The sequence below is a fragment of the Phyllobates terribilis genome, unplaced genomic scaffold (assembly GCF_046119375.1).
Source record: "Phyllobates terribilis strain yellow unplaced genomic scaffold, ASM4611937v1 Scaffold_9__5_contigs__length_417890890, whole genome shotgun sequence".
NCBI classification, from domain to species: Eukaryota; Metazoa; Chordata; class Amphibia; order Anura; family Dendrobatidae; genus Phyllobates; species Phyllobates terribilis.
In genome coordinates, this window is record NW_027362769.1 from 117,288,698 (window position 1) to 117,315,424 (window position 26,727).

A 26,727-nucleotide genomic window follows, 5' to 3' on the forward strand; every position below is an offset into this window, starting at 1 on the left:
CTGCTCGGCATCGACTCATAGTGATCACAGACCGCTCCTGCCATTGATTCAGCTGCTCTACATCAACTTCTTCTTGCTCTGTCCATGAGGGTGTGACTGTCAATGTCATGATGAATGACAGGCAGCTCCCCGCAGTTAGGTATCGGAGAGCCACCTGTCAATCAGCATGACTTTGGCAGTCATGGCCTGTCAATGGAACAGAGTGGAAGAGAAGCCACTGCTCTGTCGACATGACTTAATCGAAAGCCGCTGAATCCCCTATAGGAGCTGTCTGTGCCGGGCACAGCAGGTTAGTTCTTAGGCCCTTAGTAAAGAAAACAAAATAGTCCTGGATAACCCCTTTAATGAAGGGAGCGCTGGAGTAAAATGTGCCTTTAATGAATTTGGCTCTTCCTGCCATGCGCCACACACAAAAATGTACCAGTGGCTAGTGTACATGTCTTTCCCAATTTATGCTACTTTGTAATTATGATAAATTTGTTCTGCACACTTCGCCACACCTTACTCCACCCAAAGGTACTGGAGCTGAGTAGGGGTAATAATATTATAATATGATCATTCAGTAGATTATTCTGTTATAGGGCCACAAGGCTCAACACCATTATCATATAACCTGTTTTTATAATTCTGTATCCTGTTTATAAAGTTTCTTAGAACTGAAAATGAAGATAATAATGTAGAGATCATTATACAGATGTTTAAGGTTTTCCATTAAAGGCAATTTGACACATAGATCATATATAGGGATGAATGGACCCGTGGAAGTTGGGGTTGAGGTACCAAGTCAGAACTTTACTCCAAAGTTTGTTTCGGGTACCAGAACTGTACTCGGACCAGAACCCGAACCCCATTGAAAACAATGGAGACCCGAACTTTGGATCTCTCTCTCTCTCGTTCCCAGACGTACCCCAGAACTCTGAAGAGTAAAACGCATTAGCGGGAGAAGTCTGTGTTCAGAGTTTAACACCGGACACTCACTGTCCATTACGAACCCCGAACTTTTAAGTTTGGGTTCGCTCATCTCTAATCATATTGTCGGATCTGCCAGCAGCATGTTATAGTTCAGAAGACAAGGTTCAATATATCTTGGAGCTTATTGGATAATGTTCCTGCCCTTTCTATGAATAGGAGTCCAGGAGGCGGTCCTAATTAGTGATAGACAGTCTCTTCTGTATGACTGTGCATACAAAATTTGTAATAGGATCACTAAGCATTAACAGAGCAGGGATTTCAATCAATAAGCTGCAAGTTACTTTCTTTCCTGCAATGTCTTCCCCACTGTAAAATAACAAAATTAGTATAACTCAGTACTGCCTCTCCACTGCTGCCAATTTTTGTTGAAAGGCTGTGCTCATAACTACAGTGCACATGATTGCCACAGCCAATCATTGGGCTCAGTGGCTCTGCAGATGTAGACAACATGAGACCACTAAGCCCAATGATTGGCTGCAATGGTCAAATATGCCATAGGCTATGGTGACATCAAGACTATCAACAAAGACCTGGGGCAGTGGCGGAGAGGAATTGCTGGATCTGCAGGGAGTGAATACACCTAGTTTTGTTATTTTTATGCTAAAAAAGAAATGTAATGCTGAAAAACCCATTTAAAGAGCATCTGTCAGGAGGATGAACTCTCCTAAGCCAATTACACTGCTCAAAAAAATAAAGGGAACACTCAAATAACACATCCTAGACCTGAATGAATTAAATATTCTCATTGAATACTTTGTTCTGTACAAAGTTGAATGTGCTGACTACAAAATCACACAAAAATCATCAATAGAAATCAAATTTATTAACCAATGGAGGCCTGGATTTGGAGTCACCCCCAAAATTAAAGTGAAAAAACACACTACAGGCTGATCCAACTTTAATGTAATGTCCTTTAAAACAAGTCAAAATGAGGCTCAGTATTGTGTGTGGCCTCCACGTGCCTGTATGACCTCCCTACAACGCCTGGGCATGCTCCTGATGAGGTTGCGGATGGTCTCCTGTGGGATCTCCTCCCAGACCTTGACTAAAGCATCCGCCAACTCCTGGACAGTCTGTGGTGCAACGTGACATTGGTGGATGGAGCGAGACATGATGTCCCAGATGTGCTCAATCGGATTCAGGTCTGGGGAACGGGCGGGCCAGTCCATAGCTTCAATGCCTTCATCTTGCAGGAACTGCTGACACACTCCAGCCACATGTGGTCTGGCATTGTCCTGCATTAGGAGGAACCCAGGGCCAACCGCACCAGCATATGGTCTCACAAGGGGTCTGAGGATCTCATCTTGGTACCTAATGCCAGTCAGGCTACCTCTGGCGAGCACATGGAGGGCTGTGCGGCCCTCCAAAGAAATGCCACCCCACACCATTACTGACCCACTGCCAAACCGGTCATGCTGAAGGATGTTGCAGGCAGCAGATCGCTCTCCACGGCATCTCCAGACTCTATCATGTCTGTCACATGTGCTCAGTGTGAACCTGCTTTCATCTGTGAAGAGCACAGGGCACCAGTGACGACTTTGCCAATCCTGGTGTTCTGTGGCAGCTGCCAAGCGTCCTGCATGGTGTTGGGCTGTGAGCACAACCCCCATCTGTGGACGTCGGGCCCTCATACCACCCTCATGGAGTCGGTTTCTAACCGTTTGTGCAGACACATGCACATTTGTGGCCTTCTGGAGGTCATTTTGCAGGGCTCTGGCAGTGCTCCTCCTGTTCCTCCTTGCACAAAGGTGGAGGTAGCGGTCCTGCTGCTGGGTTGTTGTCCTCCTACGGCCCCCTCCACGTCTCCTGGTGTACTGGCCTGTCTTCTGGTAGCGCCTCCAGCCTCTGGACAGACACAGCAAACTTTCTTGCCACAGCTCGCATTGATGTGCTATCCTGGATGAGCTGCACTACCTGAGCAACTTCTATGGGTTGTAGAGTCCGTCTCATGCTACCACGAGTGTGAAAGCACAACCAACATTCAAAAGTGACCAAAACATCAGCCAGAAAGCATTGGTACTGAGATGTGGTCTGTGATCCCCACCTGCAGAACCACCCCTTTATTGAGTGTGTCTTGATAATTGCCAATAATTTCCATCTATTGTCTATTCCATTTGCACAACAGCATGTGAAATTGATTGTCAATCAGTGTTGCTTCCTAAGTGGACAGTTTGATTTCACAGAAGTTTTGATTTACTTGGAGTTATATTCTGTTGTTTAAGTGTTCCCTTTATTTTTTTGGAGCAGTGTATTTGGGCATGTAGGTTATATAATTATTATTCCAGAGAAATCTACATTTTTCTTCATATGTAAATGAACTGTTAAGATCTATTGGCCGGACATAGATCTCCCTGAGAATCTGCCTCCAGACGTTATTTTTTATGAAAGAAGGTATTACAAGTGTGAGACATGTAGATCAGGAGAGCAGACTGTCAGTCATTACATGTCTCACACTAATAACGCCTCCTTTCATTTAAAACAAGCTCAGATTCTAGGGGAGATCTATGTCCCGCCCATAGATCTTAACAGTTCATTTACATATAAGAAAAAGGTGGATTTCTCTGGAACAAGTCAACGGATCACAGATATCAAGGTATCATTTTATTCCGCTTCCTATGACCTACATGTCCCCATATAGACGGCTTAAAGGGGTTGATCCTAATGACAGATTCCCTTTAAGGAACATCACAATCAGCTTTTCTCCAACGTGACATGTCTGATAATCAGGGAGTAATAGATTACATCAATTATACAGCAAATAGAGTGCAAAATAACGTCGGTTTTAATATCTCTACAATATTAATACATTTTGCTACAGAAATAGAGATATTTTTGAAGGTGACTATTTTATGCTTTTGTCTTCTAGGATGTACGTCAAGTGATTTTCGGTGTTCCAGTGGCCGCTGTATTCCATTAAGCTGGAGGTGTGATGGATCTGCAGATTGCCCTGACAACTCCGATGAATTTGGCTGTCGTAAGTGTAATCTGCTGGTTGGAAAGATTATTGCCACCTTACTTTCTCAGACCCCCCAAAATGTAAAATCTGCTTAGTTATGTCCCTTGCATCTGCAAATTTGCCATGCCGGGGCTGGGGAAAGTTTGTTGACCAGTTCTGCAGATGAGAGAGCTAAAAAGAAATGACAGAAGAATAGAACTTTCTATAGATTTATTTCTACCAGTGGTTCTTTGAATTCAGGGGAGATTTTAAGTAAAGTTGCATTTGTCAAAGAATTACTGGTACTTTGTATATATGGTACTTATGCAAGTCAAAAAGAAACTTTGTAAAGTGGAAATATATAATGGAGCAAGGTCAGGGAACAGATTCCGGATGTCAGAGCTGATTTCTAATACCTTCAAAGGCATGCTTTCACAGTTGCTTAGTACTTTACAATGAGCAGATTCTTGTAATGAACAAACAAGCGGCAGTGTCAGGCCAAGTTCACACTCCCTTGGCAGTAGTGGTGCGACAGAAAGCCACAAAAACATAAATGTAGTTGTTTTACTGTTATACTAACCAAGGGTGTATCATTCCTTTGCTTAAAGCAGCACTTTGACAACATGTTTGCATAAACAGATAAAGGGATTGTTCAGGACTTATGTATTTATGGCCTATCCGTAGGAACAGGGGCGGGCATATCATTGTGCAACCTGTGCGGCAGCCCAAGAGCCCCAGAGGTAAGGGCAGGGCCGGCGTCAGCACCCGGGCAAATGCCGGGGCCCTGAGCAGGCAGAGGGGCCCACTGGCGGTCGCGCACCCCGCTGGGCTATGGGCGGAGGAGAGCGGTGTCAGCGCCCTCCCTTCTCCGCCGCTTGCTCAGGGCCCCGGCAGCCGGATACTTACCTCTCCCCATGCCTCCGCAGATCCGGTGTCTTCCTGCTCTGCGCTCCCTGTGACGTCTCAGGTCAGAGGGCGCGGTGACGTATTTTCACCGCGCCCTCCCCTGAGCCGTCACAGGGAGCGCTGAGCGGGACAACGCCGGAGACGCTGGAGTCCGGACCCGAGCAGCGAGCGGCGGGCAGCAGGCAGCAGGCAGCAGGTAGCAGGTAGCAGGTGAGGAGAAGGGAGGTGAGTATTTGATTTTTTTTTTTTTAATGTATGGAGGCATGGGGCAGTATAAAGAGAAGGGGGGGGACACCCTGCATGGGGCAGTATAAAGAGAAGGGGGGGACATCCTGCATGGGGCAGTATAAAGAGAAGGGGGGGACATCCTGCATGGGGCATTATAAAGAGAAGGGGGGGACATCCTGCATGGGGCAGTATAAAGAGAAGGGGGGGGGACATCCTGCATGGGGCATTATAAAGAGAAGGGGGGGACATCCTGCATGGGGCAGTATAAAGAGAAGGGGGGGACATCCTGCATGGGGCAGTATAAAGAGAAGGGGGGGACATCCTGCATGGGGCATTATAAAGAGAAGGGGGGGGCATCCTGCATGGGGCATTATAAAGAGGAGGGGTGACAGCCTGCATGGGGCATTATAAAGAGGAGGGGTGACATCCTGCATGGGGCATTATAAAGAGGAGGGGTGACATCCTGCATGGGGCATTATAAAGAGGAGGGGTGACATCCTGCATGGGGCATTATAAAGAGAGGGGGGGTGACATCCTGCATGGGGCATTATAAAGAGGAGGGGTGACAGCCTGCATGGGGCATTATAAAGAGAGGGGGGGGGCATCCTGCATGGGGCATTATAAAGGGGGGAGGACATCCTGCATAGGGCAGTATAAAGAGAAGGGGGGGACATCCTGCATGGGGCATTATAAAGAGAAGGGGGGCATCCTGCATGGGGCATTATAAAGAGAAGGGGGGGGGGCATCCTGCATGGGGCATTATAAAGAGGATGGGTGACAGCCTGCATGGGGCATTATAAAGAGGAGGGGTGACAGCCTGCATGGGGCATTATAAAGAGGAGGGGTGACATCCTGCATGGGGCATTATAAAGAGAGGGGGGGTGACATCCTGCATGGGGCATTATAAAGAGGAGGGGTGACAGCCTGCATGGGGCATTATAAAGAGAGGGGGGGGGCATCCTGCATGGGGCATTATAAAGGGGGGGGGGACATCCTGCATGGGGCATTATATAGAGGGGGGGGGGACAGCCTGCATGGGGCATTATAAAGAGAAGGGGGGGGACATCATGCATGGGGCATTATAAAGGGGGGGGGACACATCCTGCATGGGGCATTATAAAGGGGGGGGGCAGCCTGCATGGGGCATTATAAAGAGAAGGGGGGTGACATCCTGCATGGGGCATTATAAAGGGGGGGACATCCTGCATGGGGCATTATAAAGGGGGGGCAGCCTGCATAGTGCATTATGTGGGGGGGAACAGCCTGCATGGAGCATTATAAGGGGGGGCAGCCTGTATGGGGCATTATATGGGGGGTAACAGCCTGCATGGAGCATTAAAAGGGGGGGGCCTGTATGGGGCATTATGTGGGGGGTAACAGCCTGCATGGAGCATTAAAAGGGGGGGGCCTGTATGGGGCATTATGTGGGGGGTAACAGCCTGCATGGAGCATTATAAGGGGGGGACAGCCTGTATGGGGCATTATGTGGGGGGTAACAGCCTGCATGCAGCATTATATGGGGGCCAGTATCCTGTATGGAGAGTTATAAGGGGACCGGTATCCTGTATGGAGCGTTATAAGGGGACCGGTATCCTGTATGGAGCGTTATATGGGGGCCAGTATCCTGTATGGAGTTTTATAAGGTGACCAGTATCCTGTATGGAGCGTTATATGGGGGCCAGTATCCTGTATGGAGCTTTATAAGGGGACCAGTATCCTGTATGGAGCGTTATATGGGGGCCAGTATTCTGTATGGAGCCTTATATGGGGGCCAGTATTCCATATGGAGCCTTATATGGAGGCCAGTATTCCGTATGGAGCCTTATATGGGGGCCAGTATTCCGTATGAAGCGTTATATGGGGGCCAGTATTCCGTATGGAGCCTTATATGGGGGCCAGTATTCTGTGTGGAGCGTTATATGGGGGCCAGTATCCTGTATGGAGCGTTATATGGGGGCCAGTATTCTGTGTGGAGCGTTATATGGGGGCCAGTATCCTGTATGAAGCGCTATATGGGGGCCAGTATCCTGTATGAAGCGTTATATGGGGGCCAGTATTCCGTATGGAGCCTTATATGGGGGCCAGTATTCTGTGTGGAGCGATTCACCGGTTTCTGAGCTATTGTGGAATTTACAATAGATATCACTCATGTAATGTAAGAAGTGAAATCTTTGCATTGTACTATATATATATATATATATATATATATATATATATATTTATTTCTCCGCTGTATCTCTGCATTATGAATCGTGGTATGTGTTAAAGGGGCCCACTGAGACTCTTTCGCCCGGGGCCCAGAAAAACCTGGAGCCGGCCCTGGGTAAGGGGGTGCCATTTCTACCTCCAAAGCAGATGCATTTTTGCAATTTTGCATTTTTAGCAGCTCTTGGGCTGCAAAGAGCCCATATATTGTTCTTGAACAGGGTTCCCTTTTCTGTCTGTGTGTAGGAGTGCTTTCCTGACTGTTTTCTGCTCCCCCTGCGTCCACAGTGCACAGGCAGGAAAGCACAGCTCCATACATTAGGGCAGGTGCAGAAAAGCGTATATTCTCTCATCCGAGAGGTTGGGGTCGATTATGCAAATTACACTCTGATCAAACTCTTATCAGAGTGTGAACATAGTATAATCACAGTGTGATCCGATTCTCTCAGATGATGAGAAGTTGGAGAAAAACATTTCTCCGTCTTCTCCATTCTGTCAGTGCGTGGAAATCGGACTGCACTCAGATGTCATCCGAGTGCAGTCCGATGTTTCCCACGCACTCATTGACTTGCATTGCCAAGTGTGATCTGAATATCAGATCAAACTCAGGCATGCTGTGATTTTTCCTCCAACAGACTCTGTCCGAGGAAAAAATCGGACATGTGCACGAGCCCATAGACCATCATTGGTCTGAGTGCAATCCGATGTTTTGTCGGATCACACTCGGACTGATAATATGGTTGTCTGCGCAAGCCCTTAGAATAACTGAGGATAACGGAAGCGGGGTAGTATAGGGTGTCTGTGTATTGTAGCAGAGACCATGCCCTATTAGTCCATAGCCCTCAGGCAGATTGTGACATTACGGCTCTATACAATCTCATAGTTGCACAAAGCCGACATATCCTTATTTCCATGTGCTGATATGATTGAGAAGTGTTGCAGGAGACTGGGAGGTGAATGTCTCTTGGTATTGGAGGTCTCTGGGCACCTGCCCATTTTGCCCTTCGTACAAGTGATGCTAAATGACATGAATGAAGAATAGCCTTTTATGCTTTTAGAAGTCAAAATCACTTATGTGACACATCGAGGTCATAAAGTGACCGTTAGCATTGTATGTTAACTTTTTAGACAGAGATGAATTACAGTGGGCAGCGGTGATATCGAATGCTGCAATGTAGGGATATAACATCCTTTTAAGGGGGTGACCTAATTACTAATAAGATTCTTCCCTATTATATCAGCTCCACGGTCGTGTACAGCGAGCCAGTTTCGGTGTGGGGACGGCGAATGCATTGTTCGATCCTGGGTCTGTGATGATGAAGAAGACTGTATTGACGGCTCTGATGAACAGCACTGCCGTAAGTTTCTCAAATAATATCTGACGATTTATTTTTCGACAGATTTTTTTTACCATACGTCTTATTTGGAGGTCAGTTTTATGCATGTATAATAAGATATTTAGCCATTATCCATACTCTACAAATGTCACTGCCATTTAAATGCAGAACATAAATCCATACGTGTACATGGATCCCTATGGACAAATCCTATTCTATGTATGAGATTTATCACAGTGCCCATCCCCCATCGACTAATGACAAATATTTATAATGACGAATGTGATCTAATTAGCGAAATGTCGCATACATTAGCATTTTACATACATGATCATTTTCTCCATTTTTATTGTATCATAACAAACTTTTACTTTGAGGATGATAAATGCTTTATACAGAACAACGTGCAATTAATTGGTGTATTTTTCAGCCGGGAGGACTTGCTCTGCCCAGCAGTTCACATGCGGTGGTGGTCAGTGTATCCCAGGGGCTTATAAATGTGACCGAATGAAGGACTGCACAGATGGATCCGATGAACGCAACTGCCGTAAGTCTGATTTTGACACTAAGTAATCAAATCTTTTGCATATAATAACACCAAATAACTTATGTAACATATATGAATATTCACTATATAATCAATAAATCCTACTCAGAAAAAAAGTGAATAAACACTCAAAATATTCATTATAAAATATAATTTTTTATTAAGGATTAAAATAGAGCTAGAGGAAAAGTACATGGAGGAAAAATTTCATTAAAGTTCATTAAATAAGGCTATGTGCCCACGATGCAGAAATGAAGCAGAAAATTTCTGCAGCATTTCTGCATCTCCCTGGCAGAAAAAACGCATGCAGATTGTACATGCGTTTTTCCTGCAGAATACATGCGGATCCACATGCGGATTCACATGCGTTTCCGCATGCAGATTGACAAGCGCTTTCCAGGCGATTTTAGCATCACTTGGAAAGTGCTTGACAACTAGGTCACACTGTATAAATCCATGCAAACAGCAACAGGACTTGCAGCAGGCATTGGAGAAACAACAACAGGACTTGCAGCAGGCATTTGAGAAACAACAGCAGTTATGGAAGAAACGACAAGACGTGGTGCAGGAAGGGCAGGAGCTGTTGGCCCGTTACAGAGAGGCGGCAGCGGACCATTCCTTGAACTCTCCGGGGGCGCCCTTGTTGTCCCAGAGTGCCCGGGGAGGTGGTAAGAGCTGTTGTGAACTGAGTCCTAAGACTATTGTTGATTTTTCTTGGAAAAATTCCCCTGCCGGTGTGGTTGTTGAAAAGGGGGCGGAGTCTAAAAAGGGGCGGTTGTTCAAAACAGCGTGGAGGATAGAAAATCAAAAGGAATTATTGGTGGTGGGTTGGTACCTCCTAAAAATGACAATGTGACCGTTGATAATGAAGTAGCTCCAGTAAAAGGGGGTGACGTCAAGGTGGGAGGTGACTTGTTGGTCCACGACACCATAGGGAGTGACGCAGACCCCGTAGCTGATGGTGACACTATGAAAGTTGAAAGAGAGGTCAGTCAGGAGGGGCTAGACGAGGGGAGAGAGTCCCCCTCTCGTCGTCGACGGCGTAAGGGCCACAAACAGGTTGCTTCTGTAGATTTTGCTGAAAGGGCAAATAAAGAAAATGCAAGGCTGTGTGCCTTTATTCCGAGTTTGGATCCTCTTTTAGAAGAAGAGGAGGTGACGTTGCCAGTAGCAACCTCCGGTACAGTACTGAGTCAGAAGGATCTGGCAGCCCTGAAAGAGGAGGTGGCCAGTCGTGACCAAGAGCTGGAGCCTATCAGCCAGCAGGGTCAGAGTGACGTGCAGCAACTATATGGAAACCTGGAGATCGTGTCCTCAGACCAGCTGGGCCTGGAGTCTGAACGGCAGAAAATAAACCAGGTTGTGAGGAACTTGCAACGAGAACTGGAGGAAAACAGCAAGGAAGTCAACAATTGGAAGGAAAAGTTCCAGAGAAATAAAGAGGAGGTTTTTCAGTTGGGGCTTGACAAAGCGGAGTTTGAAGATGAGCTGTGCGAGTTGAAAAATAGGTTCTCCCTGGTACACGTAGAGCTGATACAGGTGAAGCAAAAGCTGGATGAGGGACTACACCAGAGGGATAGAGAGCTGTCTGCCTTAAAAGAGGCGCTGCAGGTTGAAGTTTCCGGATGTGACCAAAACCTAAAACGACTGCGCGAACAGTTCAACCGGGAGCTATGTGACTCCAAGAAGGAATATGGTGAAAAGCTCAATAGGGAACTGCAACAAATCAAGAGAGATTATGAGGATCTCCTCAGGGTTAAAGGAAAACTAGAGGATGATAAGGTGGATGCAGAGCACATACGCCAAGTGGTTGAGACCACTCTGCAGGACACCCGTAATGAAAATGGTGATCTCCGCAGAAAGACCTTAGGTCTGGAAGCTCAGGTGAAGGAGCTGCGGACGTTCTGTGATAATCTCCAGAGGGCAGAGACGTGCCTTAAGGAAAGGCTCAGCAAGATGGAGGCTGAGCAGAAGCAGATGGAGGAGTCTATCGGAGAAGCCACAGACCAGGGCCAGGAGTGGGCTGCTGGTGATGGGAGGTATGAAGCAGATACCTCCTCGAGTGATGTGAGCTCGGATGATTCGGTGGATGTAGGAGCCGAGATCAAGGAGTCGCTACAAACCCATTGGAAGCAAGAGGAGCTTCAGAGACGGGCCGCTGAGAGGCGAGTGGCGGAGCTAGAGGAAGAAGTTTCCGGGCTCAAAAGTCGCCTGACAAAGTATCACTCAGTGAACGAGGCCTTCTTGGAGAAGGAAAAGGGCGAACACGTTGCACTCACTCCCTTATACCAAGAGAGGGTGGGCCTGAGGAGAGCTAAGAGAGTGTTAACCACAGATAAATATGAGATGGAAGTGGTCAAGATGAAAATTGGTGAATTTGAAGCTGAAAGTCAGTTGTCCCTGAACCCTGAGCTGGTTGATCGTATGGAAACCACTGGTGAGACCGAAACGTCTTGGTACAAGTGCCTCGTTGATGTGCCCGAGGATTTGAGGGAAGAATGCACCAGTGAGTCCGTGCATGAGGAGTTTAAGAAGTCCGTGGGAGCCTGTAAGGTGTACTTGACCTCAGAAGCTAAACAGCTGGTGGTCCTGTCCATGACCGAAGTCACAGTGAAGAGGGTGGCTATCCTAAGTGACATGCACTGGCGATGTATTCGCACAAAGCGGTTTCTCCGGTTGAAGACGGAACAAGCCGTTAGACAACTGGAGTTGATGAGGAAAGCTCACAGTATGCGTGAAGAGTTCATCCGGGTGCTTCATGTTCTGGTGAGGAAGCTCGTTGGGAGAAATGGTCGAGCCATGCAGATGATAGTCAAGAAGTCTGGTGTGGTGAAAGTAAGCAGTCCACGTGATCGTCAGGACTGGATACCAGACGAAGACGGCAGGGCATCATTCTCCGTTGTAGAAACAGAAGAAAGCCTGGGATATATGCGCATGCTGTTGGAGTACCGAGTGACCTACCTGCAAGAGGTAGAACAGTTGAATCTCGCTAGACTGCGAGTGGATAGACAGCATCATCTGAGTAGCAGAAGATGGCAGCCGTCTAGAAATTATGAGACCAGACAGAGAAAGGGCCCCCTAAATAACAGAACAGCTATAGCTGGAGTTAGGGACCTTTCAAGATGTCCTGAGAGTAGTGGGCGTGGGTTTAGAGGTAGTGAGACCTCCAGTAACTCAGGTTTGAGCAGCCCATACAAATGACCCAATAGAGGACGGGACATTACGGAGTCGAACCGGACCTTAGATACCAGGGCATGTGAGTCACACCGCTGTATGACTGACCGCTGGGAGCGGGGGAGGTCTGACAAGATTATGACTGATCGCTGGGAGCGGGGGAGACCTGACAAGGTTACAACTGACCGCTGGGAGCGGGGGAACTCTGACAAGGTTACGACCCGGAAAGGTGACCTGACGAAGTCAGTGACAGTGACAAATGGTAGGTCCCTAAGGAATGGGCTAATGTCGTTGACTAATGTTCCAGGGGCTGAGTAGCACAATTGTAAAGTACATGGTCTCTATGTGAACTGGGGTTTATAATGCCATTGTGTATATTATGTGTTCAACCCCACAAGTTTGAACAGAGCTGGGGGTTACAGTGGTTGTGTATATTATGTGTTCAACCCCACAAGTTTGAACAGAGGGGGGGGATATGTAATGCAGCGACTTGCTGGCATTACGGTAATGGTCCAGGATGTGTTTTACCTGACCATGTACCTTCCCCCTCAGGTGACTGGTCACATGACTGTGACATAGCACAGGTCCTGCGTCCACAGAATGTCTGTCGGATCACATGACTGTGATATCAGCAAGGTCCTGTCAGTGTGTGTGTGTGTGTGTGTGTGTGTGTGTGCACGGTATGCATATATAAACCCTGCTTGATGGGAGACAGGTGTGTTCTGTGAGAGAGGCGTAAGGCCTGTTCCCGTGTGTGTGGGACACCGACCGTGTGAGGCCTAGTGAGGCCGAGTGAAGCCTGGCAACCTGAAAGGTCGAGACAGGATCCTGTGTGGATGCTAGTAGCCTTGGAAGGCAGAGGCTTGAGGAAGAGTCCTGAAAGGCAAAGCCTGGATCCTGTGTGGATGTCAGTGGCCTTTGAGGGAACGACGGCTAGAGACCCCCACCTGGGAAGCCGCAAAGCCACAGTGGTGGCGGATTAAAAGGACTGCAGCAGCTAAACCCGGCAAAGGTAATACCCTGTGTTATATGGACATTAATATGGACATTGCTATGTTATCACCTTGCTGAAGGCTGTACCTGGAGCAAGTGGGCCGGTCTGCCACTTGGCTCGTGAACATTATATATATATGTGTGTCGGCGTGCCACTGAGTTGGACCCGGTGAACTGTGGTTTATGAAGTGCAATAAACTGCAGCATTGTGAAATACCGGAAGGACATTGCTGGTCCTAATTTTTTTTCTTCTTTAATGGTGCTATTTGGATGTTGCACTTTTTCTGACCACTACTTAGCACTGTAATGAGTGCAATTATACTCACTAAGGCTATGTTCACACTAGGCGATTTTTCAGCGTTTTTTTATGCTTTTTTTTATGCAAATTTTCAGCTGCATTTTACAGTACCTGCAAAGTCTATGAGATTCCAGAAATCTCATGCACACCTTGGTTTTGGTTTGGTTACTGTTTCATCAGTATTTTGTGCTTTGCATGTTTTTTTGCTGAGTAGAGCATGTCACTTCTTTCAGCGTTTTGTGCCTAGTGTGAACATAGCTATCAGGTTTTGCTGCGTTTTTAGTGAAAATAAGCAAGTACAGTAGTATGTGAAACTCATTTATTTTTGTGATTTTACCATCTTGTCTTGGTCACCTGAGATGGCAGTTTGGATTAGGACAGTTTAATTAAATTAGTGATGTGTAAAGATGTAAATAATGGCTAAACTAGGTGTGAGATTGAACAATAACTGTGGCCCACAGAAGTGTGAATTTGAACAATCCCTGAGCAACTCAATGGCAGACCATAGTGTGCAAATAAATAGTGTCCTACAAACGTAATGCACTGCCAGTGTCTTAGGTAAACTATTCCTGGACAATTCACCTCCCCCCACTGTTACATTTGAAATTCTGGTTAATATGGTTTCACATATGTCTTGCATTGGTGACCTGTCTTCATGCTTCTGTGGTGGAACCAAAGTTGAACTTTGAGATCCTGAAAAACGCACCAAAAAACACACCAAACCTTGCGTTTTTGCCGCATCTTCTTTCCAGCTAAGAGATCAGGTTTTGCTGCAGAAAAAAAACTGAAAAAATGTCTAGTGTGTACATACCCTTAAGGCTTGTAAATATGAGTGTATTTTTGGTCCGAGTACGATCCGAAAACACATTGGATCCCTCTCAAGCCAATGTTAGTCTACGGGGCCGTGTACATGTCCATTTTTTTCCACGGACCGAGTCTGTCTGAGGAAAAAGTCATAGCATGCTGAGTTGGATCCGATTATCAGATCTCACTCATCCATGCAAGTCAATGAGTCAGTAGAAAACAACGGACTGCACTCGAATGAAATCTGAGTGCAGTCTGATTTTCACAGACTAACAGAATGGAGAAGATGGAGACATTTTTTTTTCCATCTTCTCCTCATCCAAGAGAATTGGATCACACTTTGATCAAACTCTGTTCAAACGCTGATCAGAGTATGATTAGCATAATCGGCCTGATTCTCTCTGATGACCTCGTGTGACCCTAGCATTACATGAGTCTTTTATAAAAAGGACCTATCACTTGTCATAAACATGATATTTTTAACCTTATGTAAATGCTCCTACCTTTTATAAATCTAGTCTTGTTAGTCAAGTGGGCGTGGTCCTCAAAAATATGTCCATAGGAAAGAATTGAAGGCTATGCCCACTTGGCTAACAAGACTAGATTTACATAAAGGGAAGATGCAACACTAGATGTAGGAAACAGCACCATTAATTCCAGGTAAAAAAATACAGATTTATGGCCATTAACAGGTCCTATTTAATAGGCTTTCTTTATTCTATAAATATATAGTTACTCAATATATTAAATATTGTAAATTAGAGAAAATAAATTGTTCTTCTCCTTTTATTAAAACTTGTACATACAAAACGCTGTCCTTCTGAAAGAAGATATGTATCAGGTTGAAGCTGAGGATCTTGTACAGACTCCTATTACTGAATCCGGCACTTCCACAATTCTCCCTCTAAATCACTTTGTAGAAAACAGAAGAGAAAAAAAACTGTATCTGTTGGATTAACTTCAAAGGATTTCAATTAAGTAGAGGAAACGTCCCCAAGTAAGTCAAGGAGATTTTTTTTTTAGCTCCAAATGTCCTACTGGTGCTTTAAAGTAAAGAGATCCCCAAGGAGTAGTGCACACTATTCTTGGCCTCCTGATCCTGTCTTGGATAGTTCAGCAAACAGATCCAAGTTGCACAGGAGATAAGAACTCAAGTTTGCCTCTCACTGTGGTACATTAGTTAGGAGGCCAGTCAACTGAAAAATTCCCCAATATTAAGTAACTCGGCTCCTGGACATGTCATAAAATGGGACAAGGAGTTTTTAAAGCACAGTCCACTTTGCAGCTAATGGGATTAGTGGGAAGGAAAAACTAGCCATGCAGACGCAGATAAACATCTGAGCAATGTTGTAGCCATTACCCATTTAATTAGAGTAGATGAAGTGTCTTATTCATCAAACAGTGTGCTGCTGTTTTATGTGAAATGACCATTAGAGGCTCCGAGTGATAATAACATTCCTTACATTTCACTCTTTGCAATGACAGAGGAGGAATGCAAAATGTATAGAAGCGGTTCTATAGGGGGTAAGAATGTCTGCTCCGGTGTATATACTGGGTGCATGAAAAATAATAATAGTGATAATTTGGAAAATGCTTTTGTTACATTACTCTAGTTTTGGAAATTTGCAAAATAATGATAATTCTAATAATTTTCATGCATCCGACTGCCATGTCTAAACCATCTGCATGCTTCCTGACCCAAACTCAACAGCCTCATAGGCATAACCGAGGCTGTACTTGTACCATTAATAACAGACATGTGAAATCGGACTAATAAAAAAAAGTTTTGATCAGTTCGAGTGCCTTCAATAATAGTGCTAATATGGTGCCAATAGCCATGGACCATTACTACAGCTTCTCACAGCTCTGATTTTATATGCACCTATGGAGTCCATTGCATGCTGTATTAATGGAGTTGTCCGGCCTTAGAGAAAAATGAGGGTGGTTTCCGGCACAACCGGCTGGATAAAAAATATACCGTAAGTTTATTGAATCAAGTTAAAAGTCCATTAAAAGTTAAAAACCTCAAAACCTGACGCGTTTGTGGTGTACTAGGATGCCCTTCTTCATAGTCCTATGACTAAGGGTGTCCTAGTACGCCAGAAATGCATCAGTGTTGAGATTTTTAACCTTTAATGGACTTTTAACTTGATTCAATAAACTTACGGTATATTTTTTATCCAGTCGGTTGTGCCAGGAACTACCCTCATTTTTCTCTCTGTCAGCTGCAATCACCAGCTGGTACGGCACCCACTGGTTTCTAATCACAGCAATGAATTCATCTATGTTAACAGTGTGAACAGCTCAAACCCTTCCCCTCTCCCCTAACTCCTTCGTTGTCCAGCCTTAGGCCACGGCCCCACTATCAGTATTTGGTCAGTATTTTTTCTCAGAAGTGGGAGCCAAAACCAGGTGAGGAACAATCAGAGAAAAGGTATAATAGAAACAAGTCACCAATTCTGCATTTATCACCCACTCCTGGTTTAGGCTCCCACTCCTGGGAAAAAATACTGACTGAATACTGACCAAATACTGATAATGGAGCCGTGGCCTTAGGCTACAAGTCTGCAGTCCCTCTATGTGACTGCAGACTTGTGAATTCTCACATGGCGTGCACTGCATGCTGGTGCCTGGAACGGGCAGTCATGTGATAGCAAGCTTACGATTTGTATATGTCCGGCCACATACTGACTAGACTGTGTCTGGCTTCGCTCAATACGCTTGTGACGCGCCCCTGGGCCTGTGTCGCGCTGCGTTGCGCACGCGGGAGCTTACCCGGAGCCGGATCTCTTGAGGGTTGTAGTCTCGTGGCGGCGACCCGGTCCGTGCCCAGGGAGTCAAACTGAGCGGCGATGTACTAGCAGTAGATGGTTGGTGACTACGCCACCCGTTGAATGCAGCTATGGAGCTGCCGCTGTGGGGCAGACCGCTGAGGCCGGTGGAAGGATGGTGCAGCGTGGATGGTATAACCCCTAACGGGAGGGGTATGGCCTCAGGGCAGCCGACGTGGATGATGGGGGTAGCAGGAACCACTCAGAGACGGTGCGGTGTAGTTCAGGGTCTTTACTGGTGACAAAGATAGACCCTCCCGGAGTACTTGCTAGTGATAGGGGCCTGGTCAGTCCTTGAGCAGATGGGATTTCCCCTGGCCAGGCGGAGTTGTAGGCCTTCCCAACTAACTGTACTCTTCTGGCTACCTTGCTAGAGGCGGGAATAAGTAGCCCACGTCCCTGAGTGTACCGTGTGGTGCTCACCCGTATGGCCGGTGACTCGGGGCCTTCTAATGGCTTTCGCTCCACGATGGCGGTGCTGGTCCCACGCGTGTGACCGTGCCTTCGGGCTTCTGGGCCAGAGGACCTGAAATCCTCTGCCGGACGGTTTCTGCTGCTGGGTAGGAGTTAGTCCCCACAGCCTCGGACTCCGGGTCCGGTTAGAAATCTTCTCAGTCAGGGCGAGCTCTGTAGCTGCCAGCCCCTGACTCGTTGTAACACTGCTCCCCACAGAGCTCCTGATGTTTCTTGCTATGCTGCTTCTCTTCTCTACTCTTGTTCTGTCTTCTTTCTCACTCACTCTGCCTCAGCCCCGGGTTTATATAGGGGAAGTCCTTCCCCTCCCAAGACTGGGCAGGAGGTGTGGCATGCACAAGATCCCTGACCAAAGGACCTCCCACCTGCTCTCAGACGTAATATCTCTATCACTGTGGCAACCAGACCCCTGGGGTGTCACATTCCCCCCTAGTGAAATTTAGTACTCCGGGACTAAACATATTTTTTAGAAAAACATAACAAGGTATAGCAATAACAATACAACAAGAAAAACACATAAGATGGTTACGGCGTGTCCGCAACCGGGTGCAGTTTTGAAAAGCAAGGTGTCCATTTCACCAAAACAGGGAGACGTAACCAGGTAGGGGCCTGTCCTGCCCCGAGTCCTTAACAGTCTTTAGTCCATCCTGGGTTACGCTCCAACTATGTACAAGGATTCCCGGTAAATCCACCAAGGACTCCTAAAAAGAACTAGAAACACAAAATTATACACAAGCAACTATAAACAAGTAAACAGTATAAGATCGCTTAAACATTTAGATCCTCCAACGTGCGGGTAGCTGGCCTCTAGTGGCCCTAGTGGACCTACGGACCTGACTGTCTGGCCCTGAACTACAGGGTGTAGGAGCTGTCAAGGGTAAACTGGGCAGCTGTCTATGGGCCCTCTGGCTCACTAGGGGTATGGCAGGCTCACTATAAGCAGAGGGTTGACTTTCCGGGTCTGCTTGTGTAGAGTCTTCTGCCTCCTGGACCGGCTGTTCTTCCAGCTCTACCGGTTGCTCCGTAGGTTCTTGGGATGATGGTTGGAGGAAGGTGAGTACGGGTACCACGACTGCACCATTGACTTGAGTCCAAGACCGAGGGAAGTCCCCGAGCACGGTACTAACCATATCTTCCCTTTCCTCTACGGGTCGATGGTCTTCTTGTTCCTCTTCAGGGTTCCTCAGTTGTTCGGGACACTTCTTCAGGTGGTCCCGGGATACAATGGCTGTGGTTTCCCCTCCGTCTTTACTGATGGTACAGACCTTCGGGTTTTCGTGGCTTGAGGGCAGTACGGTGTACGGGTCCTTCTCCCACTGGTCGTCCAACTTGTGGAGCCGTCTCTTCCTCTTCAAGACCTGCTCTCCGGGTACCAGGGGAACAGCGGGAGCATACTGGTTATAAGTTTTCTCTTGTCTTTCCCTAGCCTGACAGAGACTTCGCTCCACGCTCTCCTGTACTCTCCGGTACTGCTGCTGCCTCTCTGTGTCCCAGTCTGTTTCTGGTGAAGTGTCCTCGGGTGTCAGGACTCCCATTTCCAGGTCAACAGGTAACTTACCAGGTCTTGCCCTCATTAGGTAAGCCGGGGTACAGTTGGTGGAACCTACCGGGATGTGGTTGTATAGGTCCACCAGATCGGGCAACTTTTCAGGCCACAGACTGCGTTCTTCCAGGGGCAACGTTTTTAGAAGATCCATTACCACCTGGTTCATTTTTTCACAAAGTCCATTAGTCTGCGGATGGTAGGGTGTCGTCCTTATCTTCCGGCAGCCATACAGATTGCAGAATTCCTGGAAGACCTCCGCTTCAAAGGCAGGTCCCTGGTCCGTCAGCACTTGGTCCGGGTACCCGTGTGGACGGCAAAAGTGCTGCTGGAAGGCTCTAGCTGCTGTTTGAGCCGTTAAGTCCTTGACGGGGACGACAACCAGAAACCGGGAGTAATGATCCACGATGGTTAACGCGTAGACGTAGCCACTTCTGCTTGGGGTCAGTTTTACATGATCCAAGGCTACCAGTTCCAACGGTTGCCGGGTGACGATGGACTGCAGGGGAGTCTTCTGGCTGGCGCGGTCCTTCCTTCTCAGGTTGCACGGGCCACAGTCTCTGCACCACTTCTCAATGGTTCCCCTCATGCCTACCCAATGGAATCGCTCGCGCAGCAGGAACTCCAGCTTCTTCCACCCGAAGTGTCCAGCTCCGTCGTGGTATGCCTCCATCACCATGGCTGCGTCTCTTCGTGGCACCACTACTTGCCAGAGTAATTCATGCGTCCGGGAGTTAACCATTCTGCGGCACAACTTCCCTTTGTAAAGGAACAGTCGACTCTTCTCTGCCCATAGTTGTTTGGCTTCCTCCGGAGCGTCTGGTTCAAGGCGAGCCTCCGGCCGAGTCAGCATCTCCTTCACCAGTCGGACGGCAGGGTCGCTGTCTTGCGTTTCCGCCCAGTTGTAGTGAGGTAAGGGGTTCAACGTAGCAGCCTGCTTACTCCTTACCCGGTGGGAATACTGGATAGTCCCATGACGGTGGAACGCAGGGAGTTCAATTTCTTCCAGTCCCTCCGGATCTTCTCCTTCGTCCGGCAGGTTGGGCATCCTGGACAGGGCGTCCGCGTTAGTATTGGAGCGCCCTGCCCGGTATTTGATTATGAACTCGTAGTTGGACAGACGGGCCATCCACCTCTGCTCCAGGGCACCGAGTCTTGCCGTGTCCAGGTGTGTCAACGGGTTGTTATCCGTGTACACGGTGAACCGGGAAGAAGCAAGGTAATGCTTAAAGCGCTCAGTGACTGCCCATACCACGGCCAGGAACTCTAGCTTAAATGAGCTATAATTCTCGGGGTTCCTTTCGGTGGGTCGCAGTTTTCGGCTGGCGTAGGCGATTACTCGTTCTTTCCCCTGCTGGAACTGGGACAGTACGGCTCCTAGCCCGATGTTACTGGCGTCGGTGTAGAGGATGAAGGGCTGGCTATAATCCGGGTACGCCAAGATTTCATCCCCCGTGAGGGCCATCTTCAGCTGGCGGAAGGACTCTTCTTCTAGCTCTTCCCATTTGAAGGGCGGCTTCTGGTTCTTGGCCTTCCGGGACTGGCCTATCAGGAGGTCCTGCATAGGCGCTGCCTTTTTGGTGAAACCGGGAATAAACCTTCGGTAGTAGCCTACCAACCCGAGGAACTGCCGCACTTCTTTTACGCTGGAGGGGCTTGGCCATCCCTTAATTGCGGTGATCTTATCGGGGTCGGGAGCCACTCCGTCAGCGCTCACCACGTGTCCCAGGTACTGCACCTTTGGTTTCAGGAGGTGACACTTGGAGGGTTTCACCTTTAGGCCGTAACTCGCCAGAGCTTCGAACACCTCCGCCAGGTGTTTCAGGTGGTCCTCATAAGTTTTGGAGTATACGATGACATCGTCCAGGTACAACAGGACCGTCTCGAAGTTTCTGTGGCCCAGACAGCACTCCATTAATCGTTGGAAGGTTCCTGGGGCGTTGCAGAGTCCGAACGGCATGCAGGTGAACTCACTAAGTCCCATCGGGGTGGTGAATGCGGTCTTCTCCCGGTCCGCCTCTGCTACAGGAACCTGCCAGTACCCGCTAGTGAGATCCAAGGTAGAGAAGAAGTTAGCAGATCTTAAAGCAGCCAATGACTCCTCTATCCTTGGTAAGGGGTACGCATCCTTGTGTGTGATACGGTTGATTTTCCGGTAATCTACACACATCCTCATGGTGTTGTCTTTCTTTTTGACTAAAACTAGCGGGGCTGCCCAGGGGCTACAGCTATCCCGGATTACCCCAGCCTCCTTCATGTCTCTAAGCATCCCCTTGGCGTGTTGGTAATGTGCAGGGGGTACGGGTCGATACCTCTCTTTTATGGGAGGATGATCTCCCGTGGGGATGCGGTGTTCTACCCCCTTGACTCGCCCGAAGTCTAACGGGTGTTTACTAAACACTCTCTCATACTCTTGAACCACCCGGTAGACTCCCTGTTTCTGGTGGGAGGGAGTGGAGTCAGTTCCCAAGTGTAGTTGCTGACACCAATCCTCCATTACTTTCTTAGAGCCGTTACCTTCCTCCGGGTGAGATGGAGGCAAGGGTTCCACAGACTGTATAGAGTTTTGGTTGATGGTATATAATTTTGCTAGCGTAGCATACCGGGGCAGGTACACTTCCCTCTCCCCGATATTGATTATGCGAACGGGCACCCTCCCATGGCGTACATTGACCACCCCCCGTGCTGTCAAAATGGTGGGCCTACTGTCTGAGTAAACTGGTTCTACCATTGCCTGGTAATCTCTACCTCTCAGACCAATAGCTGCCCGGCACCAAATCATCATTTCGCTTTTTGGGGGCATGGCAATAGGGAAAGGGTCACACATTCTTACGCTACCAATCTCACCGCCGGAGAGTTCCACCTGTTGCCGTCGCATCAGTGCCCGGATCTCTTTCTGGAGCACTCGCTGCTCGCCGGAGCTGGCGTTCTTGGCAACCTGCTGTAGAAGGAAAATCACCTCTGCAAGACAATTCTCAATTACATTAGTTCCTAGAGTTATTTTTGGGTGGCTCTCATGTTTGTCAATGTCTACAATGATCAGTCCCTGTGCTGCCAGTTCGACTCTACCGATTTTGATGGTCACCTCTTTAAATCCGATCTGTGGCACGGGCTGGCCATTGCTGGCGATGATACTCAAGTCGTCGTCAGGGTAGCGGGTAATATCCGAGTCATTCCAGTACTGCTTAAAGAGCACGTACGGGATAGTGGTGACCTGTGACCCGGTGTCCAGTAGGGCACTCATGGGAATGCCATCCAGTACCACAGGCAAGACTGGACGTCCTCCCACATATCTGTCGCGCCAGTTCGATGGGCCTGGTGATCTTTTTCCTGGGGGTTGGCCCTCTACCCCAGGTTGTGCCCGTTTAAAGAACAGTACCTTTCCATATGTCCGGGTTGATTGCAGCGGCGGCAGATGGGTCGTCCGTCCTCGCTGTATCGGTCACTGGGTCTTTCTCTGGCCGGTGGGGTCCTCCTTGGTCGACGCCACGGGATGTCCTCCGGTCCGGATGCCAGCTGGATCTTCCCTGGGGTGGAAACCTGTAAAGACTGCACAGTTCGGGTTAGCGCAGCAACGCTCTTAGCTAGCTCTTGGACCTGATGGCGTAGGTCTGGAGCCGGGTCATTGTCCAAAGCCTGCGCATCAGCTCCCACAGGCCCTGCCGACAAGGGCGCCGCCTCCTGGTGGTAAGTGATAGCTGGGCGCCTGTGGGTCACAACGCCACCCGGTGCCGGTTCTCGGAGCACCCGGATGGCTCTGTCCTTGAACTGTGCAAAGTCCAGATGGGGATCCTGTAAGGCCATTGCCCGCAACTGGGTTCGGTGGGCATTGCAATATAAACCCTCTATAAATTGTTCAGTCAACAGCCTGTCCTCGTTTCCCACCCCATCAGGGTCGGTCTGCTTTATGGCCCTCAGGGCCTCTTGTAGGTTTAGTGCATAGTCCCTTATACTCTCATGCGCTCGCTGCTTGCACCCGTAGAATCTAAGCTTAATCTCGGCTGAGGTGCGGGTATCAAAGGTGTCCTTCAGCCGGGTTAGTATCCCTGCGACAGTCTTCCTCCCAGGTGGCCAGGATTTTACTTCCCTTTTGGCTGCCCCGGTTAGTTGGGCCACCAGGATGCTCACTTTTTGCTCTTCTGTGAGGGGGTACACCTGGAAGAGGCTATCCAGCTTTTCTCTAAAGTCATGCAGGGTATGTGACTCCCCTGAGTACTGGGGTAGCCAAGCTGCTCCCGGGATATAGGGCATGGTGAAGGGCATAACTGCAGCAGCGGTGGCGCTGGCGGGGGTTGAGGCAGTGAAGCTCTCCTCCGTATCCGACATCTTCCTCCCCCCTAGTGGACCGTGGCCTACCTTGCGATGATCCTGTTCCGTAGGCCGCGGCTCCGCAGTGGATCGTCAGGGTTGAGGACCTTCCGTCGCGCTCCGGTGACGTCGGCGTCTGCTGGGCTCCTTCCAGGACCTTACGCAACGTCCGGACGTGAGGCGGGGCTTCAGTTCTCGCGCGCTTTCGGAGTCCACGCCCCTCTTCTTCCCGCGCGGCGTCCTCAAGATGGCGTCCAATGGCGGGAAAACTCCACGGATGGCGGGAAGAAGGTCGAAGATGGCGCCGGATGGCGGGAAAACTTCGCGGATGGCGGGAAGAAGGTAGAAGATGGCGCCGGATGGCGGGAAACCTCCACGGATAGCGGGAATCTTCACCACTGGTAAGTTTGAACAGTCTTTGCTTTTCAGGCACGCAGTACCCGGTGGTTGCGGGCACGAAATCCTGCCGACTACGCCAAAGTTGACGCGCCCCTGGGCCTGTGTCGCGCTGCGTTGCGCACGCGGGAGCTTACCCGGAGCCGGATCTCTTGAGGGTTGTAGTCTCGTGGCGGCGACCCGGTCCGTGCCCAGGGAGTCAAACTGAGCGGCGATGTACTAGCAGTAGATGGTTGGTGACTACGCCACCCGTTGAATGCAGCTATGGAGCTGCCGCTGCGGGGCAGACCGCTGAGGCCGGTGGAAGGATGGTGCAGCGTGGATGGTATAACCCCCAACGGGAGGGGTATGGCCTCAGGGCAGCCGACGTGGATGATGGGGGTAGCAGGAACCACTCAGAGACGGTGCGGTGTAGTTCAGGGTCTTTACTGGTGACAAAGATAGACCCTCCCGGAGTACTTGCTAGTAGTGTTGAGCCACCCCCGTAGTGTTCGGGTTCGGTTCGGTTCGTCGAACACCGGGATGTTCGAGGAACTGTTCGTCGAACACCTTAGAACACCGTCGAACACCGTTAAAACCAATGGCAGGCAAACAAAAACACATAGAAACACATAGAAAACACCTGCAAAGGTGTCCAAAAGCTGACAAACTGCTCAGAAGACGCTCTCTTTAAAAAAGCCGGCCGGCAATTCAGCAGCAGCATTCACCGGTACCCGACAATTTAGACAAGAAGGAATAGAGCATCACACATAGATTAGATAGATAGAAACATGTCAGTCACACATATAAGAAGCACAGTGACAGTGTTGGTTACTGCATTTGTCATTTAGTGTAAAGGATTTATTAAAAAAAATATTAGTGTTTTCATGCACCGTCTCTTTAAAAAAGCCGGCCGGCAATTCAGCATCTGTACCCGACAATTTAGAACAGAAAGAATAGAGCTTCACACATAGATAAGATAGATAGAAACATGTCAGTCACATATATAATAAGTACAGTGATAGTGTTGCTTACTGTACTTGTCATTTAGTGTAAAGGATTTATTTAAAAAAATAATAGTGTTTTCATGCACTGTCTCTTTAAAAAAGCCGGCCGGCAATTCAGCAGCGGAACCCGACAATTTAGAACAGAAAGATAGAGCATCACACATAGATTAGATAGATAGAAACATGTCAGTCACATATATATAAAGTACAGTGATAGTGTTGGTTACTGTACTTGTCATTTAGTATTAAAATAAAGGATTTATTATTAAAAAAATTGGCGTGGGGTTCCCCTTAATTTTAGGCTCTAGCGGAGGTTAAGCAGACGGCTGGGGCAGATGTTTGAAGCCTGGGAAGGGGGTAATACCCACGGAGCTTCCCAGGCTACTAATATCAGCCCCCAGCTGAATACATAGCCTTTACTAGCTATTAAAATGGGGGACCCCCCCAAAAAAATGACGTGGGGTCCCCCCTAATTTAATAGCTAGCAAAGGCTAGGCAGACAGCTGGGGGCTGATATTAATAGCCCAGGAAGGGAGCCATGAATATTGGCCCCCTCCCAGGCTAGAAACACCAGCCGTCAGCCGCCCCAGAAATGGCGCATTCATAGGATGCGCCAATTCTGGCACTTAGCCTCGCTCTTCCACGCTGCCCTGGTGCGGTGGCAGGGGGTAATAGGGTTGGGGTTGATGTCAGCTTATAATGCCAGCTGACATCAAGCCCAGGTTAGTAATGGAGAGGCGTCTATAAGACACCCCCATTACTAACCCCATAGTCAAAGTTAAAAAAAACACAAACACCCAGAATAAAGTCCTTTAATTGAAATAAAGACACAATCCTTTATTGTTCTAAATTAAACCATACCTACCATCACGCCCATTCCAGCTGAAGCCAACGATCTCCTGCAATAAAAGAAAAATAATAAAGCAACCTCATCCTTACCTTTCCATGGTTCCCACGACAGCTTCAGCTCTGCTACATCGAGATGACAGGCTGGACCGCAGCAGAACGCCGCCATCCAGCCTGTCATCCCGCAGACACTGAGAAGCGCAGGCATGCTTGCGCTGCTCAGCGTCTCTCTGTGACGGCATCCAGATGAGCCGAGTTCATGTCCAATGAACTCGGCTCACCTCATGCACGTCACTGACAGCGTGGGAAAATTCTCACGCTGAAGCGCTGATTGCAGGAGAATTTTCCCACGCTGTCAGTGACGTGCAGGAGGTGAGCTGAGTTCATTGGACATGAGCTCACCTCATGCACATCACTGACAGCGTGGGAGAATTCTCCTGCACTCAGCACTTCAGCGTGAGAATTTTCCCACGCTGTCAGTGACGTGCATGAGGTGAGCCGAGTTCATTGGACATGACCTCGGCTCATCTGGATGCCGTCACAGCGAGACAGTGAGGAGCGCAAGCAAGCCTGCTCTTCTCAGTGTCTGCGGGATGACAGACTGGATGGCAGCGTTCTGCTGCGGTCCAGCCTGTCATCTCGATGTAGCAGAGGTGAAGCTGTCATGGGAACCATGGAAAGGTAAGGATGAGGTTGCTTTATTATTTTTCTTTTATTGCAGGAGATCGTTGGCTTCAGCTGGAATGGGTGTGATGGTAAGTATGGTTTAATTTAGAACAATAAAGAATTGTGTCTTTATTTCAATTAAAGGACTTTATTCTGGGTGTTTGTGTTTTTTTTAAATACTTTACTAGAAATTCATGGCGGTCATGTCTAATACTGGCGTGACCCCATGAATTTTGGGCTTGGGGCCAGCTGATAATACCAAGCTGGCCCTAACCCCT

The 26,727-nt window shown here is 48.4% G+C and overlaps 1 protein-coding gene across 1 annotated transcript in view; it reads left to right on the top strand.

Annotated features, from left to right (window-relative positions):
- LRP2 (LDL receptor related protein 2) overlaps positions 1–26,727 on the top strand; it is a 345,085-nt gene that overhangs the window by 114,054 nt on the left and 204,304 nt on the right. Inside the window, exons 2-4 of the mRNA XM_073646998.1 lie at positions 3,839–3,946; positions 8,488–8,604; positions 9,014–9,130. Coding sequence (XP_073503099.1) covers positions 3,839–3,946; positions 8,488–8,604; positions 9,014–9,130 — 342 coding nt within the window. The remainder of the gene's footprint in view (positions 1–3,838; positions 3,947–8,487; positions 8,605–9,013; positions 9,131–26,727) is intronic.